The sequence below is a fragment of the Rattus norvegicus genome, chromosome 9 (genome assembly GCF_036323735.1).
Source record: "Rattus norvegicus strain BN/NHsdMcwi chromosome 9, GRCr8, whole genome shotgun sequence".
In the NCBI taxonomy this organism is placed as follows: Eukaryota; Metazoa; Chordata; class Mammalia; order Rodentia; family Muridae; genus Rattus; species Rattus norvegicus.
Genome location: NC_086027.1, coordinates 93,185,312 through 93,203,808, shown reverse-complemented (window position 1 = coordinate 93,203,808; position 18,497 = coordinate 93,185,312). Strand labels below are relative to the sequence as shown.

The 18,497-nt window shown below is 43.5% G+C and overlaps 1 protein-coding gene across 1 annotated transcript in view; it reads left to right on the top strand.

Annotated features, from left to right (window-relative positions):
- Positions 1-18,497, top strand: part of Dner (delta/notch-like EGF repeat containing) — a 315,461-nt gene that overhangs the window by 146,760 nt on the left and 150,204 nt on the right. Inside the window, exon 5 of the mRNA NM_001399331.1 lies at positions 4,150-4,295. Within this exon, the coding sequence (NP_001386260.1) occupies positions 4,150-4,295 (146 nt within the window). The remainder of the gene's footprint in view (positions 1-4,149; positions 4,296-18,497) is intronic.

Below are 18,497 nucleotides of genomic sequence, written 5' to 3'. Positions count from 1 at the left end.
TAAAGCTTCATTAATAGTTTAGTAATGCCTGTAAGCCCCAATACTCATGGTCTGATTAAGCATGTACAGTGAGCACAGAGTTCCTACTGAGTTGCACTAAGAAGTTCAGACGTCTATAGTGAGCATGAGAGCAAACATCATGCCTGGATTCCAAAAACATGTAAATAAAATATACTCTGGGAGGCTCGCATGAATGCCTCTCATTCTAAATGATTGTCATGTCAATGACCTTATGACTTAGATTAGTTTTACTGTCAGATTCTTAACTGGAAGCAATGCCTGAATTTAGTCGAGGAATCTTCCTTCCTTCCTTCCTTCCTTCCTTCCTTCCTTCCTTCCTTCCTCCCTCCCTCCCTCCCTCCCTCCCCCTCCCTCCCTCCCTCCCTCCCTCCCTCCCTCCCTCCCTCCCTCCCTCCCTCCTTCTTTCCTTCCTTCTTGAGTACTTAGCTTTTTGGTTTTTTTTTTTTTTTGTTTTTGTTTTTGTTATACAGAAACAGGGTTTCTTTGAGTGCCCCTGGCTGTCCTGGAACTCTGTAGAGGTGGCTTTAAATTTAGAGATCCACATGCCTCTGACTCCCAAGTGCTGGGATTAAAGGTACAAGTCACCACCACCTGGCTAATCTTTTTCTTTTTTTTTTTTTTTTTTTCCCCCGGAGCTGGGGACTGAACCCAGGGCCTTGCGCTTCCTAGGTAAGCGCTCTACCACTGAGCTAAATCCCCAGCCCCTTCTTTTTCTTTTTTAATTATACATTTATGTGAGTGTTTGAGTAAGAGAATGTGCATATATGAGTGCAGGTACTCATGGGTCTGGAGGGGGCCTTAGATTCCTTGACACTGGAAATTCAGGCAGTGGGGAGCTGTGAAATATGGGTGCTGAGACATGAACTCAGATCCTCTCCAAAGAGCAGCAAGTGATCTTAACCACTGAGCCATCTCTTTAGCTCCCAGGAGTCTTTTTCAAAAAAACATGTCTGCCAGGATCCTAGTGCAAATCACAGATTCTTTGTCATGCATATTGGGGTCTGTAAATAACATAGTTTGGAGAATGTTCTGCAAGATTTTGAAGTTTCTTTCTTCATTTCTGAGAATTGGACCTATCCTATGAATGCTAGACAAGTCTTTTACCACAGAGCTATACTCTCTTTCTACATTGTATTTGAAATAAAGTCCTACTAAATTGCCCAGTCTGGCCTTGAAGTTATGATCGTCCTACAGCCTTTTGAGTAACCAAGATTACAGCCTTGTACTACAAGATCTGGCTGAAGCTACTAGTGTCAACGTTAGTTAAGGAACCACTACTTTTGACTGAAAAGTTTAGGGTGACAGAAAGCAAGGGTGACTTGTCTTTGTTCTTTTAGTCCACTTGGCTGCCTCACTTGTAGAAGTGGATTCTGTCCATGCTCAGTGAGGAACCGGAAGCAAATTATATAGAAAGTTACACCTCATGTACTTTCAACTGCACTGGTCTAAATTATTGCTGGCTAAAGTGAATTTACTAGTTGAATGGAATTTTAAAATATAGTCTTTGGAAGAAAGCCTGTGCTGTACAATTGTAGAACACTATGTGGTCTGAATGCTTACTGAACAGATGATGCAGATTTTTAAAAGTTAAAAGTATTGAATGTGAGAATAAAGCAAAGACATGAAAATGTTTTAAATAATGAATGATACCATATTTTGTCTCAATTATTTTATGTGTAAAAATGTCACTTGGGATAAGATCTCAGTGTTTCTCAGTCACCCTTTGTCTACCTAGGGTAATCATAAGTGGATAATAGCCTAGTATTTTTGCATTCACTGTTCTTCAGAGTTTGACTAGATTATGGGCTGGTGTGATGGCTCAGTTGGTGAAGTGCTTGCTCTGTAAGCACATGACTTTGACTATGGAATCCATACAATAAAAATTGGGTGTGGTGATATGTGCTATCAATCCCAGAGGTGAGGAGGAGGGAACAGCTGGATTCCTGCGGCTTGCTGGTCAACCAGCTTTGCCTACATGGTGTGTTCCAGGCAATTGAGAGACATTGCCTTAAAATAATGGTTGACAGCATCTGAGGAACAACCCTGACGTTGTTATCAGCCTCCTCGTGGACATGCATACACATGACTGAACATAGCATGCACCTGTATATACCCCCCAAGTGGGCATAGTACATATTTCACAAGACATTCGGAACTCTTTTGTGGGCCCTGTCTTTGCTGCTTTGTCTCTATGTACCCATGTCGTAACCTGTTACCCATTCCTTCTACAAGGCTTGTTCTTTCCTACCATGAGGTCAGTAAAGGTGGTAAGAAGGAGCCATCTATGACTAAATAGTCAGGGACTGGAGTGTGTTGTAAAGTTGAGCATGGGTAGACCCAGCCAACTCAGAATGGGCTGGAGTATTGAGGAAAAGCCTCCAAGTGAGGTGAGATCGGAGCTGGATCCTAGTGGTTTTCAAAGTGGGAGAAGGAGGAACATTGGCAGCAAGGGAGAGTGCAATAGTGTTTGCAGAGTTAGGTCGAGCAGGATGTTTCTGTGTAGAGCAGAGGCTCCAGGGAACAAGTCATCCTTCCTTTCTTCCTCAAGCTTGTGTACAACGGAGGTTCAATAGGAAATGCTAAGAAGAAAGCCATCCACTCCTGATGGACTAAAACACCACTCTACACTAGAAACCGGTTTCTGGTTTACAATGAGACACCAAGTTGACACAATATCTTTGGAAAGGGACAGTCATCATCCTAATCCTGTAGGGCATCCGGGGAACTGGTATAATGTCAACGAGACTTGCTCGAATGTTCAGGAAATACAGGAGTGCAGCCCAGAAACTAATTCCTCACAGCTGTGAGGGATAGCTTAGTCCTGAGAGCCGAGGGCCTCATCAACATTCCTGACAACCCACTTGTGCCATTAGGGACTCTAAGAACTGTGGCACCTCATAACTCCTTTCATTCCCGTAATTCAAGGCCTGCTTCATGTTTTACTCTGTGACTGCCCTCCACTTAGCATTTAAAAGAATAGAAAGTGAACCCGGCGTGTCAAGAAACACTTTGAACAAATCTGTGGTAATGAGCCTTCGGAATAATACACTGCACCCCTGGGGTGCGCGGAAGTCTAAATTGGAAGGTTGCTAATTTCTCATCTATGTTCTTAAGTGACCATCATTAAGGAGAGGATGCTGGCTTCTGTACAGGCGAGGCAGACACAGTGCATTCTGTTTCTCACCCAGTTTCTTATTTGACTGTAGTGCATTTATGAGAAAAAGAAATGCAAGTCAGTGTGCATCCCTGTGCCTTGGGACAGTGAGGGGACCAGATTGTTAAGAGAGTTTGTGGACAACAGCCATGAAACCATTCTGCAACAATGTGTACAGGTGGCTCACCTGTCAAAGCCTACATGAACTTGTAGTACCTGAAGCATATTAGCGAATCTAAATTTTAAAATTCCATTACATGAAAATTATATTACACATGGCTGTGAAGTGAATAGAGGGCTTATACAGAAAAGAATTAACCTTTTCCTTGTTTTCTTTATATATATTTAATGATATATATATATATCCAGAAGCTCTCTTCGTGTGTGTGTGTGTGTGTGTGTGTGTGTGTGAGAGAGAGAGAGAGAGAGAGAGAGAGAGAGAGAGAGAGAGAGAGAGAGAGAGAGAAAGAGAGCACAGAAGAAAGTGTCAGAGCTCTTGGAGCTAGAGTAACAGGCAGATGTGAGTTACCCAATGTGACACCCACTAGGGTGGGCTGATACACGGAGGGACCTTCAGAAATTTCCAGAACTTTTGACTCTCTAGAAGACCAGGAGGAGGAAGCATTGAATAATACATTCATTTTCTCTGTGGGTGAAGATGAAGCACAGAGATGGACTGTCTGTTAGACAAAGTGTCTCTCACAGGACAAGAGCAGGGGCGAATCAAGATAATGACAGATGTGCCTGACGCTTCTCTTCTTTGTCTTTGGAAATTTCCCATGATGCTTGGAGGGAACTGTTGCACCTTACAGACCTGAGGTCTGAATGGACAGAAGCTGTGTTCCTTATTTATCCCTTCATATTATTATGTGATTCTGACCTTCAGCTGAATTCTATCTGGACAAAATTCTAGTCTTGCAGAAAGTATGTTAGACAAGCATTCTTACATTTCCTGATGTCCTGTTTTCTTTTAGGTTTTGTGAACGATTCTGTTGCTAAGTCCATTGTGGCTTTGCGTTTAACACTTGTGGTGAAGGCTAGCACCTGTGTGCCTGGGGACGGCCACTCGAATGACATAGAGTGTTCCGGAAAAGGAAAATGTGCCACGAAGCCATCAGAGGTAAGGGAACATCAAGTAGCTTCTAAATATATATTACTATAACTAAACAAATATGTATTTGTATATATATAACATGTAGTTGTGGGTTTCCATATGATTTTTAAAGTCACTGGAATAAGAAGTTCTATGCATGGAAAAATCTTCTTACATTAGTATGAAGGAGAGAGTTCTTTGCTAGAAGAGTCAAGAGAAATGGAAGAAAGCAAAGTTCTCCACAGTCATTTCTTTTCAAGTTTTGAAACTGGGCCAATTTCCTCCTCAGGGTAGTTACAGGAATGAGAAAATGACAAGAGAAGGTGTGGACAAGAGGCCCACCCAGTAGATTTCATCTGGCATGATAGACTCTATGGAGGACTTGCGTCCTGTTGCCCATTTTCTTTGGTATCTGTGGTCATATGACATTAGGTCTCTTGGGTATGAGGCATGGGCCTGCAGGTAGTTTTCTCTTCTGCCACCTTCTGTCCAGTTATTGACAGGAGTCCATCCATGGCAGTCACTGGGACCATTGTTCCTGAATCTAGGGCTTCCTCCAAACCTTCTTGGCAGATAGGCCATAGGCTTCATCTGAAGAGCCCAGCAAGGGTACAAATGTTATTAATCTGGGTGCCTGTTTCCTCCAGGGCACCCATTTCTCCCACCACTCCCCACTTCTGCTTTAGCATAGTCTTGCTTATTTTTCTCTTTATTTATACCCACACTTCTAGCAGTATAATAAGCAAACATGGGCTCCCTAAACACCACAAGACTCTTACTTGATTTAGACTGATTTTAAGAGAGGAGAAGCTAAATTTTCTTGGATGGTGTGAGCTTTGATGAGCGTAGGGAACTGACAAAAGGAAGAGGCTTCCAAATACTGCTTGTCACATGAAAAATATATGAGTTTACTGTTTCAGACATATTGCAACTGCTAAAATACACCACTCTCTTGTAAGATGTTTGCTGGAAGAGTTGGAATGTGGTAAGGAACTCAAGTGAAGGTGGGAATGGAAATTTCTGGTAAATCTTAGGAAACAGATATGAGGGTAAACCAGAACCAAAGCTGTCACCCCTTCTAATGAGAGGAGGAGAAGGACTGGAGTAACAGGAGGCAAGGCAAGACCAAGCAGCTTCTACAAAGCCAAGATGCTCCTCTATGGCTGCCCCATTGAGACCAGTCTGCTCCCTTTCCCGAGGGAGATCTGTTTAATCCATGCATTTTATGGGAGAATTGGAGAAAATCCTGATTGTTTCCTTATGAAGTGAGAGCTGGGCTGAGGACTGTGGAAAAGATGAGGGAGTGATGCAGAATCTACTTGGTGAAGTAGCCCCAGAAGAAAAGACGTGGTGGGAAGTGTCACGGCTTCCATGAGAGCCTACAGGGAAGATGCATACAGCTCCAATCCCTACTGTCCCCCCTGCACTGTGCTGAGGCCTGATTAGTTCCGAGAAAGGCAGTGTCAGTAAGAGACAACTATTTCAAATAAGCACTGCCACTCTGGAAATCTTAAAAAATATATTTTGTATTATTTTTTAAAATTACCCTACAAAGTAACCAATTTCCTTATGACATTCTCATACTACATCCTTTGTGGTTGATCTGCCCTTCCTGAACCCGTCTCCCATCTCCGCATCCCCTGCCTGCACTCCCCACCTCCCGCCAATATCCTTTCTTTTTAGTTTTGTAACAAGTGTGTTCTACCATCTGCCACCTCTTCCTCCCTTTCACAGCCCCCTTTCTGGTTTCCTGGCCTCTGTCCACACTCTAACACATAAACATGTATATGTAGAAATCAGAAGCTAGGGCCCACATGTGAGATTTTTGTCTTCCCGAGTCTAAACTACTTCACTTACTGTAACAGCTCCCAGTTGCCTTGACTTGCTGAAAGTCATTTTTCTTAAGAGTTGAATGTTTTCCATCATGTGCGTACTGACTGCAATCTCATTATTCATTCATCTGTTGATAGGCATCTAGGTTGATTCCATTTCCTGGGTTATTATGAATTAACTAGTAAACATGGCTGAACAAGTGTCTCTGTAGTAGGATATGGGGTCCTTTGAATATATACCCAGGAATGGAATAGCTGGGTCAGTGGCTGAGGAGGTGAGAGGCCTCAATTTGAGCTCTGTTGTCTAATGGCTGTCCCTTTGGGGAAATGTTTAACCAGAAGGCAGCAGTCACGTTGTAGGGGCATGTTGGGAGTATGTATGGAGGATGTTGTAGGGGCATGTTGGGAGTATGTATGGAGGATGTTGTAGGGGCATGTTGAGAGTATGTATGGAGGATGTGGGACTCCTGAGGAAACGCTAGCCAGGAGACGCTACTTTCATTCAGATTCATTGATAAGGCTGAGAGCCATTCAGCACTTGGTAGATAACTTAGAAAGCCTCTTCAAAGATGGAGGAAAAGACTCAAAAGGCTTGGTGAAGAGTCCACATTCATCTTAGCAGATCATTTCAGAACAAACACATCTTTACCAGCTTCTCTGAAGAGCTCCCGACACTTTGTAGCTATCTCTGGCTCCAGCTGCTGTCATCTCCCAGCACCAGGCCAATGGTGGCCTCTCACTGCTGTTGGCTTTGCATTTACCCTCAGAATGCTGTGACCAGTCACTTTCATGAACACATTTTTTTTTTATGGTTGTCTGTGTATGTGTCCATGTTCACATGTAGTCGCATGCTTGCTTGTGTGTGAGATATGCACTTGCATGTTTGCTTGTGCATGTGGTGGTCAGAGGTCAACCTTGGATATCTTCCTCAGTCACTCTCATTTAAATTTTTGAGTCAGGGTCTCTCACTGGGCTTAGGGCTCACCCATTAAACTAGGCTGGCTAGGCAATGGGTTTCAAGGACCTTGTCTCCAGAGTGCTGGAAGCACAGTATATATCACTGTGCCTGACTTTTTATGTAGGTTCTTGGAACTGGACTTGGGCCTACATGCTTGATCTGCAAACACTTTACAGATTGAGCTGTGTCCCTAGCCCCACAGCCGATGATCACCATGTTTCTTGAAGGTCTATGACCATGTGGTGTGTCGTTATCTGGGAAGGAAAAGTCTATAGACAGAGCTACCAGCTATGTCAAGAACAGGGTAACTAGAGAGAAGGAGGCTGTGTGTGTCTGCTTTCTTGAGTCCTGTGTTTTTTTTGTGACCATTGCTGTGCAGTTACAATGACTTCAATAGTTGCATCTATTGGTCTAATGCAAGGGACTACTGCCATTGTGTTCAAAATTCACCTGGTCCAGCCTTCCACTACATGCAAGAAACTGCTTCATAGCATGAGACAAATAGAACTGTCTTTGGTGATTTGGTTTCATTGTTTCTAATCATTTATATTGTTTTATCAGCTCATTCGTCAAAATAAGAGCAATTCTGTTATTGCCATAGCACTTCCACTGAGTAGGGGAACCCATTTCTTTCCTGTCAGATGTATTTTGGTGAAGAGCTAGTTCTCAACTCCAGGTTGACTGGCGGCTGACTAGTTTCTCTTCCTAGATATCCCACTATTTCTAGAAGGCCCTTTGTGTTGATCTTGTGTCTCATGGAAGGAACTTGACCTGTTTATCTCATTGAACTTACCAAGGTTGTCCTGCTAACAGCCATCAACTTTGATGATGATTGTCTGTTGATATCCGCCCCCCATGAGTATGTGTAACACATGTACATATAGACACAAGACGCCAACCTTGGGTATCATTCCTCCAGCATTGTCCACTCTGTTTCTTGAGTCAGGGTCTCATTCTGGCATGGACCTTACCAAATATGCTGGGTTGTGTGGCCAGTGATCTCTGGGAATCTGCCTATTTCTCCCTTACCAATGCTAGCATTAGAAATGCTTGCCACCACACCTGCTTTTTCCTGTTTTTTTTTTTTTTTACTATTTTATTTTTATTTTGCTTTACTTATTCATTTTATCTCCAACTCATTGCCTCCTCCCTTCCACAATTCCCCCTCCATTCTCCTCCCCTTCCCTGTGAGTGAATTTGGGTTTTAGGGATTGAACCCAAGTCCTCATGCAAGGCAAGCACTTTTATGGCCGAGCTCTCTCCCCAGCTTCCCTTGATTATCTTATAGGTATTCTTTCAGGAAGGCAGCATGGGGCTCTTGGGTCTGCTTGGATCCAAACAAGATGTCATGGACCTTGTCTCTCAATGGGAAGAGGTTTGTTAGGACCTTTCAACTATGTGGAACCCAGGGGATGGCATAGGAATGAGTTCCTGTCACTCTGAAGTCTTGAATTTAGTTAGTGGCAGGAGCCCAAGAACTGGAGACTGCAGAAACAATTGGACTTGAGTCCCAATTGTCTGCAACAGAACCAGCGTGAACAAAGTTTGAAGATCATCTGCTGTTGGAATTTTCTCTGGGTGGGGGCCATAAGCCTTTTGTTCCAAACTGGTCTTCTTCTGATTGATAAAGCCCACTCATTATGGAGAACAATTTGCTCTACTTAGAATCTACTGATTTCAATGTAAATCTCATTCTCAAGCACCTTTTCAGAAGATCCTGAATAACGAGTGACCAAATATATAGGCATGGTGGCCCAGCCAAATTGATGTGTGAAATTAACCATTACAAGAGTCTTGCTATACCACTAATTTGGTTGTCTCTTTCTATGCAGTCAGTTGACTTGTACACAAGGATAAGGGAGTTTTAAAGAAATTCTATTGCCAGAAACAGCCTGAAGCCATTGACAGAAGAATGCCTTTCGGCCTGCCACTAGGACTCTGATGCTCTACCTGGGTGATGGAAGGGAGAGTAGATTGCACACAGAGGTGCCATGAGCAGAGTGCATTCATCACTGCCTTTTCTCTTGCTGATTTCCCATGGTGAATGTGCAACATGTTCTCAAGGATTGTACAGTTAATTTCCACATGGAATTATATCCTTGGAATAATGAACTCAAGACAGGGAAGTGTTTGGACACAACAGTGGCTATCTTTGCTTCCCATGTGTAGGCTTTGTGTTCATCAATAGGAAGAATGAACAGGACTCTGCTTTCAGACAGATACCTAGAAGCTTCCCTAGCTCTTTGCCTTAGGAGTCAATCCACTGTCTGAAGCACTGTCCTCTGGCTTTGAGGCCAGGACACTAGAGCCACACCCTGAGAGAGAGAACTCAGCTGGAATTGTTCTTGTGTCTGGTGAAACTGTCTTAGTTTGGTCTCCAGCTGCAACACTGGGGTCCTGAGCTTGTGGTACCTCCTTCCCTACTCAGTAATTGGTTATAGGTGTGTGCTCTTTGATATAATGTTGGACTGACTTCTTCTACATGGCTTCAGTTCACCAGAATTGTATTCTTGAATCATTCGCTTGAACCAACAGCTCTATCTACCATTTGATGTCCTATTTTCTGTCCCACAGGGCCTAGGTGGGAGACACTGCCCTCTTAGGGCCCTGAGTGCCTTATGTCAGCATTCTTTTCCTTCCACAGAAGCTGGTGTTTCTTGTTAGAGCTTTCAGGGTATTCTAGGTCCTGGGCTTGTTCATGTCTGTACTCTTTTGCATAGTAGTGATGGGAACTCACAAACAGCATCTTTTAAGTTTCCAGGCCCCACCCCAACCTTCGCAGCCTCTGACTTCAGATCTCTGTGATTTTGTTCTTGCTTATGGTGATTTCCATTGGAAAATTAACCTGCCTGCCTGCCCTCTGGATCCTGTCCTCCCAAGTTCCCTAGATAAACTAAGAGATGGCCTCACAGAAAAATTCCAGTTGAGTTCTCTCTCATTAGTGGCTCTGGCATCCCAGCCTCAAAGCCTAAAGACAGTGGGCTGACTGACTCCTGAGGCAAAGGGTCTGGGGGTTAAGGTTCAGGTCCAAATATCTTTGTTTCTGGAAGTATCATTAAGGGGTCTCTTTCAGTTCTGATGGTATTTCCCTTATCTTCAAAGCTGGGCTTTTGATGTGTGTTTATGCTTTTGTATGTCTGTCATGATCTGCATTCACCTTGTGCCTGAGTTCTTGAGTGTCTATCTAGGCTTCTTCGGTTCTGGGAGACACAGATCAGGTCTGGAAGGACATGGTCTAGATGTCTAGAAGGAGCCAGAAGACCTTGGGGGCAGCATGCTGGAAGAGTTACCCATGAAGTACAGCATACTTGGAGAACTTTCCAAGTGTTCTATGAGAGCCCAGAGAAACGTCTGTGATAGATCTGAGATCACCAGGAAATGAGGGAGGGCATCCCCATAGTCTGTGATGATGGGTTCCCTCACATTAACACTTGATTCTGAATTATATTCCATCCAATATAACAAGTAGCATAGCCCTTCACATGTTGGAGCTGCTACAGGAGTGTGAACCAAACAGGGGAAAGAAAGCTAAGAGCAGAAATGTGATAGGGAACCAGTTCTTCAAGTAGACGTGTAAACATCACTTCTAATTTAACACATAGAGGGCCCTGGCAAGCAAGTGGTCAGTTTTGAAAATAAAGCCTCAGAAGAAAATACTTCCTGGTTGAAGATTCACAGTTAGCCAGGCCCAGAAAGTTTTAGGCGCCAGTGACAATTGTAAGCATCAGAGACCTTTCTTTACCTAGAAAGAAACAGGCCAGAATAGCTGGACCTGTGAACTCTTTGATGCTGTTCTCCAGTTAGTATGAAACCATCACCATGGGTAAGGCTCTCTGTAGGTGGCAGTGGCATGTGCACAGGAGGGCAGACATAGATGTCAGAATCACTTTCCATCAGTGACTTAAGAGCTGACTCTTGTAGATTATTAGTGTAAGGCAGAGGCCCTGGCGAGACCTTGAGAAAAAGGGTACTCTGACCTGGCAGGGTTTCAAGAGAGCAGTGGGGTAGAAGGGAAGATGAGGAGACTCACAATGAGTCAAGGGAGTAGTTTGCTTTTAGCGTTGAAGGCTAGCAGGCTGCCAATCACCAGAATGCAGAGGGACCTTTACTCTATCAGTTTAGTATGTGATGGGGTCAGGTCCCCAAGGCTCGGCCAGAACTCTGGAGAAATTTCTCCTTGAAGAGGGAGGAAGACAGCCAGAGAGGATGCTAAGTGAAATAATGGTGACATGTGTCTGATGAACCAGTTAGTAGGTGGCACGTTATAGAAAAAAAATAAAGACTTGTTCTTTTTTTTCTCTAGTCTTTTTTTTATCTTTATTAACTTGAGTATTTCTTATTTACATTTCGATTGTTACGCCCCTTCCCGGTTTCCCGGCCAACATCCCCCTAGCCCCTCCCCCTCCCCTTCTATAAGGGCTTCCCCTCCCCATCCTCCCCCCATTACCACCCTCCCCCCAACAATCACGTTCACTAGGTGTTCAGTCTTGGCAGGACCAAGGGCTTCCCCTTCCACTGGTGCTCTTACTAGGCTATTCATTGCTACCTGTGAGGTTGGAGCCCAGGGTCAGTCTTTGGGTAGTGGCTTAGTCCCTGGAAGCTCTGGTTGCTTGGCATTGTTGTTCATAAGGGGTCTTGAGCCCCTTCAAGCTCTTCCAGTCCTTTCTCTGATTCCTTCAACGGGCGTCCCATTCTCAGTTCAGTGGTTTGCTGCTGGCATTCGCCTCTGTATTTGCTGTATTCTGGCTGTGTCTCTCAGGAGAGATCTACATCTGGTTCCTGTCGGCCTGCACTTCTTTGCTTCATCCATCTTATCTAGTTTGGTGGCTGTATATGTATGGGCCACATGTGGGGCAGGCTCTGAATGGTTGTTCCTTCAGCTTCTGTTCTAAACTTTGCCTCCCTATTCCCTCCCAAGGGTATTCTTGTTCCCCCTTTAAAGAAGGAGTGAAGCATTCGCATTTTGGTCATCCTTCTTGAGTTTCATGTGTTCTGTGCATCTAGGGTAATTCAAGCATTTGGGCTAATAGCCACTTATCAATGAGTGCATACCGTGTGTGTTTTTCTGTTAAAGACTTGTTCTTATTGTAAGACAGTGTTCTCCTAAAGGGGGAGGCCAGGTCTAATTTTTTTCTATATAGAGTAACTTAGTAACAGGGGTCATTAAGTGCTTTCAATCTAGACCAAGGAAATGGCTCAGAGAGTAAGGTGATTGATGGGCAAGTATTGAGGACTTGAGTTCAAATCCCAGTACCCACAAAAGAAACTGGGTATGTTAGTTTGTATCTTTAATCCCAGTGCTGCTGCAGTGCTGCAGAGAGAGAGAGAGAGAGAGAGAGAGAGAGAGAGAGAGAGAGATTGATTTCTGAGCCTACTGACTAGTCAGTTTCATTGAATTGGTGAGCTCCCAGTTCAGTAAGAGACCCTATCTCAAAAAACAAGATGGTGAATGTTTGAAGAAGACCCCAGTCATTAATCTCTGGCCTACATATACATGTACACGCATGTATGCATGTATGCACAGACACACATAAGAAAATACAATATAATACAATAAACACCTTTTGAGTCACAGTGTATATACTTTGCACCTAAAGCGAAGGTGTTGATAGTTTATTATTAGCTAACGGAAAGAAGTGAGGTCTCAGATTTCACTTGCAGATATTTCCTTGTGGGCCTCTGAGGAGAAACATTTTTGTAAATAATAAAATGTAAGTATTAGAAACGCTTTAACTGCAGAAATCATCAAAGTAAGTGTGGCCCAGCTGTTATGCTTCCTTTTAATGGACAATGCTAAGCTTGTCTAAAATTCCTTCAGCTCCAGTTAGAATTACCACTCTTGGTGCTGGTGTAATTAAAAGGCCATCTCGGCCTTTCATGTCCTAGAAAGAAGACAGCATCTCTCCCTGTGTCAAAATATGGCAACATACTTGAATCATGTATTGTAAATTATTTCAAGAGATGATTCTAAATTACACCTCAAAGGACAGACGTCTCAGTGTGCTTTCTAATTGGCACCAGTGACTTCTGTAAGATTGAAATGTGTCCCTCTCCAGGGGCTAAGAATTGCAGAGACATTGTAAAGTGCTGGAAACATTCCAAACACATTAGGGTGAAGATTATCTTATTCGTTGACATTTTGAGGGTCACAGAATTTAGAATGGAGGTGGGATTTTTTTTGAAGCCTCTCCACTTATTTTATTGTAAATGCCAAGGAAGCCAAGCAAGACAGATTGAAGTCATTTGCCCAAGGTCTAAGAGCTAATTCATGACAGAGAAAGGTGAAGAGAAATTCCTGGACTTTTAGTCTCCCATTTTGAGATACACTGTCTGTTCTTTCTGCCACATGTCCCCCTCCTCTTGCCTTTAAAATTGGTTTATAGTTTTTACTGTTTTTTTTTTTTTGAGATGGGGTATCATGTAGCCCAGGTTAGCCTTGAGCTCATTATGCAGCTAAGGATAACCTTGAGCTCTGCTTTCACTCCCATATGTCTAGCCTCACACATCTCTCAGGACACTCAGGTGACAGCAGTCTCTTCTACATGTGCAGTGTCGTCAAGTGATGATTACTGTTTATAAGGAAATCCAGGTCTCAGATGGAAACACATGTCTTGGTCACTTGGTCACTTGGTATTACCTTAAATATTTAGGCGTGACATTTCTCAAGCATTCATGTACACACAAATTCAGTAAGGAGGACCTTATCCAACTATATGGTCTGACTCAGGGGATCTGGAGTTGGGTCTGAGGTGAGGCAAAGGGGGAAAAACGGGATCTTGAGGGCATGCTGTCATAGCTTCTCAAAGAGGCAGAAGGGTGTCAGCTGACTTCTTCCACCATTTTCTCCAGCATATATTATACCAGGGACTTGGCTCTCTGAACTTTGTCTAAAGCAAAGTTTGAGAAAATAATAGTTAATGCTCTGTGTATTGTGACACAAGGAAGGCTTCACAAAAAGAACAAACGTTCTTTTCAGAATTGTGTCAGGGGGATAACTAGAGTTTGTTGATTTAATTCCTGTAGGTTGCTGTCAGTATGCAAGTACAGGATAGAACGAGGCCTGTTGTTGGACAAGAAGGAAGGATGGGTGGGAGAAAAGTTTTAGAGAGGAGGAGAACGGAACAAGAGGAGGGAGCAGCTGAGAGATTATGGGGTTAATGTTAAGATTTCTCTCTGTGCGTTTACAGGTTGTTGTGATTATTCTTAAGGGATGGATGTGTACAAGATTTTGTGAATCTAGATGAGCAAACTATATCTTATCTAGGTGGGCGGTTTATATCTTTGGTTATAAACCAAGCATGGCATGGGGCCATGCTAGCACGGCCAGAGGAACTCGATGTGAGTCTCAGGTGTGGTAACAACCCGTCAAGGGGAAGTGGTAACAGGGAAACAGCTAGAGGGCACAGATCCATTTGGAATGAGAACTTGCGGGACCAGGTCATGGCCCCTTTTTAAACCACACCACAATAAATAATACCTTTGTGTGTGTGTGCGCGCGTGTGTACAGGCATGTGTTTGCATGTGCACACAGATGCACATGTGAGAGCTTATCCACAGTCGAGCATGTGGAGGCAGAGGTTGACATCAGGTGTTTTGCTCAGTCATTCTTTGTTTTATGTTTTTAGAATAGGGCTTCTTGATGAGGGCTTTAGAACCTGGAGCTCCTTGATGGCTAGGCTGGTCACTGCCTTGCTGGCAGGCCACAGGGACTTCCCAGGTCTGCCTTCTCTATGTTGAAATTATGGGATGCTGCACTCAGATTGAAACTTGGATCTCATGATTGTATACTGAGTACTTTACCCTCTCTCCAGCCTATAATTCAACAAGAGCAATAAAATAAACACAACACTAAAGGTCTGCCTAGATTCTTTTGCCTGAGAGATGAAAACCCATCCCAGGAAGGCTGGCTGGAGTGATTCCTTTGTTTCTACCTCTCTGAAGTGCTGAGTTTTCATTTCATAAGTCCAGGAACTGCCAGTCCTGCTGGAAAGAGGTGGCCAATCATCTGTGCACCCGGACAGCATCCACAGGAGGGCATGGGGCCCTTGCTTAGGGACCTGAGAATTGTCCTTGGCTCTTGATCCCAGAGCTGAGGTTAATTAGTCGATCCCTTAGAGGGTTTGATTACCCTTCCCCAACTTCCAGACCCTCAGCCAGTATGACCTGAGCATTTCGTCTGTTAGCAGATCACCCCATTTTCTCTGTGACCTTACCTTACAGTTCAAACCTCTTCCCAAGCTGTGAAGTGTTAGTGATTCCCCAGTGGCCATTTACTTATGCCTGCGGACACAGCTGTCAGGAGATACAACAGCTGAGCTAATTTGAAATGGGACAGGGCCACCAGCAGGCTTCTAATGTGTCCATATGGAAAGCATTGTTGAAGGTTGTTTTGCTAGCACTGACCGTCATACACTATTAAAGAGTGGGGATATTATCTGTGGAATGTATTGTTAGAGGATAGTGGCTTATGTAAACAGAGACAGCTTGATTGATTGACTGACTGACTGATCGATTGATTTTTTTTCCTAAGGTAGGAAAGCATGGTGTAGCCCTGACTGTCCTGAACTTATTGTATAGACCAGGCTGGCCTTGAACTTTAGAACAATCATCCTGCCTCTGCTTTCTGAATACTGGATCTCAGGTGTGTAGTGTGTGTGTGTGTGTGTGTGTGTGTGTGTGTGTGTGTGTAAGTCTATGCTATGACATACTTATGAAGGTCAGAGGACAACTTCTAGGAGTTGGTTTCCTTTTACTATGGGGCTCTCAGGAACGATTAAACTCAAGTCACCAGTCTTAGTGACAAGTGCCTTTATCTACTGAGCCATCTGGTTGACCTGGAAGACAACTTTAATATTAGTCGATGACACCGTCTTATGGATCACAGCGGTATATGCAGCCTGTGTGGCCAAAATGCCATGGTGGAATTGGAGCAGGTGGGATGTTGGTGTGCCCATAATTTTAACACTTGAGAGGAAGAGACAGGATGATGGTCGGTTGGAGACCAGTTTGAGCTAAATAGCAAGATCCCATCTCAAAGCAAAATAGAGCTAAACAAGACAAAACCAGACAGAACAAGAGAAAATGATTCCGTGTATGACTGCAGTGGGGGCAGAGCTACTGGCCCTGCTCAACAAAGTTGGTAGCCTCACAGGCCTTCCATGTCTCTTCTTTGCACTTGACCCACTTTTGCCAGCAGACTTACGGACTCTCCTGAAAATGTCCTCTGGATGCCAAGTCAGTAGAGTAGTTCTCTTTACAAAACGGTCTGGTGTCACCTGCCTTTTGTTTTTTTTTTTGGTTCTTTTTTTCGGAGCTGGGGACCGAACCCAGGGCCTTGCGCTTCCTAGGTAAGTGCTCTACCACTGAGCTAAATCCCCAGCCTGTCACCTACCTTTTATTTACTTATCTTGGTCTTGGGCATGTATTACATTCTTAATGAAGCAGCTTTTGAAAGCTATTGGTACCTACTGCAGAAATAGATGGAAGAAAAAACACTATCGATCTGTTGAATTGATAAACTCCTCATGCATTCACATAAACAATGCCTTCTAAATGAAAAAATCTGTATTCCTCAAAACAACAATAAAATATGTAGTGAGAGAGTGTAGAGTGTCATTTTTTTTCTTACTTTTTCTTTTTTTCTTTTACAAAATTCTTCAAGGTCTGGCTTTAAAGAAAGCAGCTGGAGTTTTGCAGATTTGCAGATTGCTTTTCCATGCAATCTGTCACCATGTGGTGTTTTGGTTTCGGTCTGGGAAGAAAATCAGCCTCACGTGGGCGTTCAGTTGGAGAAGGGACAAAAGTTTTAATAGCCATTTCAATAATAGTGGGTATTCTTGAAAAGTCTACAGAACTTGACAAGTGGCGAATTCTTAAAGGTTAATTGAATGTGGATGGGATCTGAGACTCTATCAATAAACTTTTGTTACATGACAATCTGCTGGTCTGTGTACAACTATTTTGCTCATGAATGGGGCCTGAGGTATCTCCCATCAATCATATGGAAAATACCGCCTTGCTGAGTTAGAACTGAGCTTCCAAATGTTGATACACACTCTGTGATAGTGCATCAAGAAAATCACAGCTGTGGCTAATAGCATTACAGTCTCATCAGAAAAGACTAAGTTTTGGGAATCTGCCAAGGTATTAGTGGAAGATAACAACTTTTTGCAACTCTCCAATTTGTCCTTGAAAGCCTGGATTTTTCTCTCTGACAACAAAAACTCTTGGTTATTGTCCTAAAAGTGACAGACTGACTTTGCTCATTTGAGAACAACAACAACAAAAAAATGTCTGCACATAGGCAGACGGGTAAATACAGCTGGTCTTTTTGTCACTCTTCTAAGGACGGGGGCGATGTCAGGAGTGTTTGCTTGAGGTGACCTTTGGTCAACAAGGTAAAGGTGTGTTCCTCGTTTACATTTGGTTCTAGCAGAATGTTTAGATTTATGCTCGAGGGCTGAGAGATTCTAACCTCATAACCTTTGTCCCTTTAAGGAGAACATTTTAAGTAGACATTTCCTCTGGCCGTCCTAAATGATGGTGAAGGCCCTGAGAAAACTGTGACATCGTTTCCATTGTTGTGAATGTGGGTGATCTTTCTCGTTGTATTTTGTAGCTTTAGTACCAAGGTCAATATGGGAAAACGACTCCTCTTTTCTTCCTTCTCTCCTTTTTTCTCTTTTTCCTTCTCCTTCAGCTCCTGTTCTTCCTCCTCCTTTATTTTCTGCACCTTTAATATTTTGTTTTTGATTAGTAAACACCTCAACTTTAGTTTTGCCAATATGGCAAAATCCAATCTCCAAAGGACTGGAAAGTCTAAACTTAGCCGAGGGTGGACATGCCGCATGCAAGTGGGAAACCCTACACCCGGATTCATGGAGAGGTAGCAGTCAAAACATTCAGTGCTATTTAAAATATTGAATGGAAAATAAGTGTTTTTTCTTCTTCTTCGTTGTTTGACCTTGAGAGCCAGGTTGTGGCTCTGTTGTCTTCATCGTCGCCGTTCTATGATTTTCTTTGCTTGGCTCCATGGGAACGGCTTCAGGTCAGTTTGTGAAAGCTGCCTAGGTGCTTGCTTCATCCCTGTTCTCTCCTTGGGTCTCCCCTGTTCTATAGCCATCCTTGGGCAGCACCTTGGACTCCTGGGCTGTCTGTCAAGAAATCAACTGAATGCCCCCTCAAGCTCTGATTAAAAAAAAAAAGACAAAAGGTTGCTGATTAAAATGATGAAGAGCTCCAAAAATGTTTAAAACCGCGTTTCTGTTGACTATTGCTGTCTTTCTAGGTATGAGGAAGAAGGGGCAAGCTTTAGTTCTTGGGGTCTACCTGGAGCCTGGGGCTTTCCTCCAATGACATACTGAGAACTGCCTCTGGGTCAAGCTGCAGGGAAGACTAGGAGAGGGACAGGAAGGAAGCAGATCATACAGGGGCATGGGG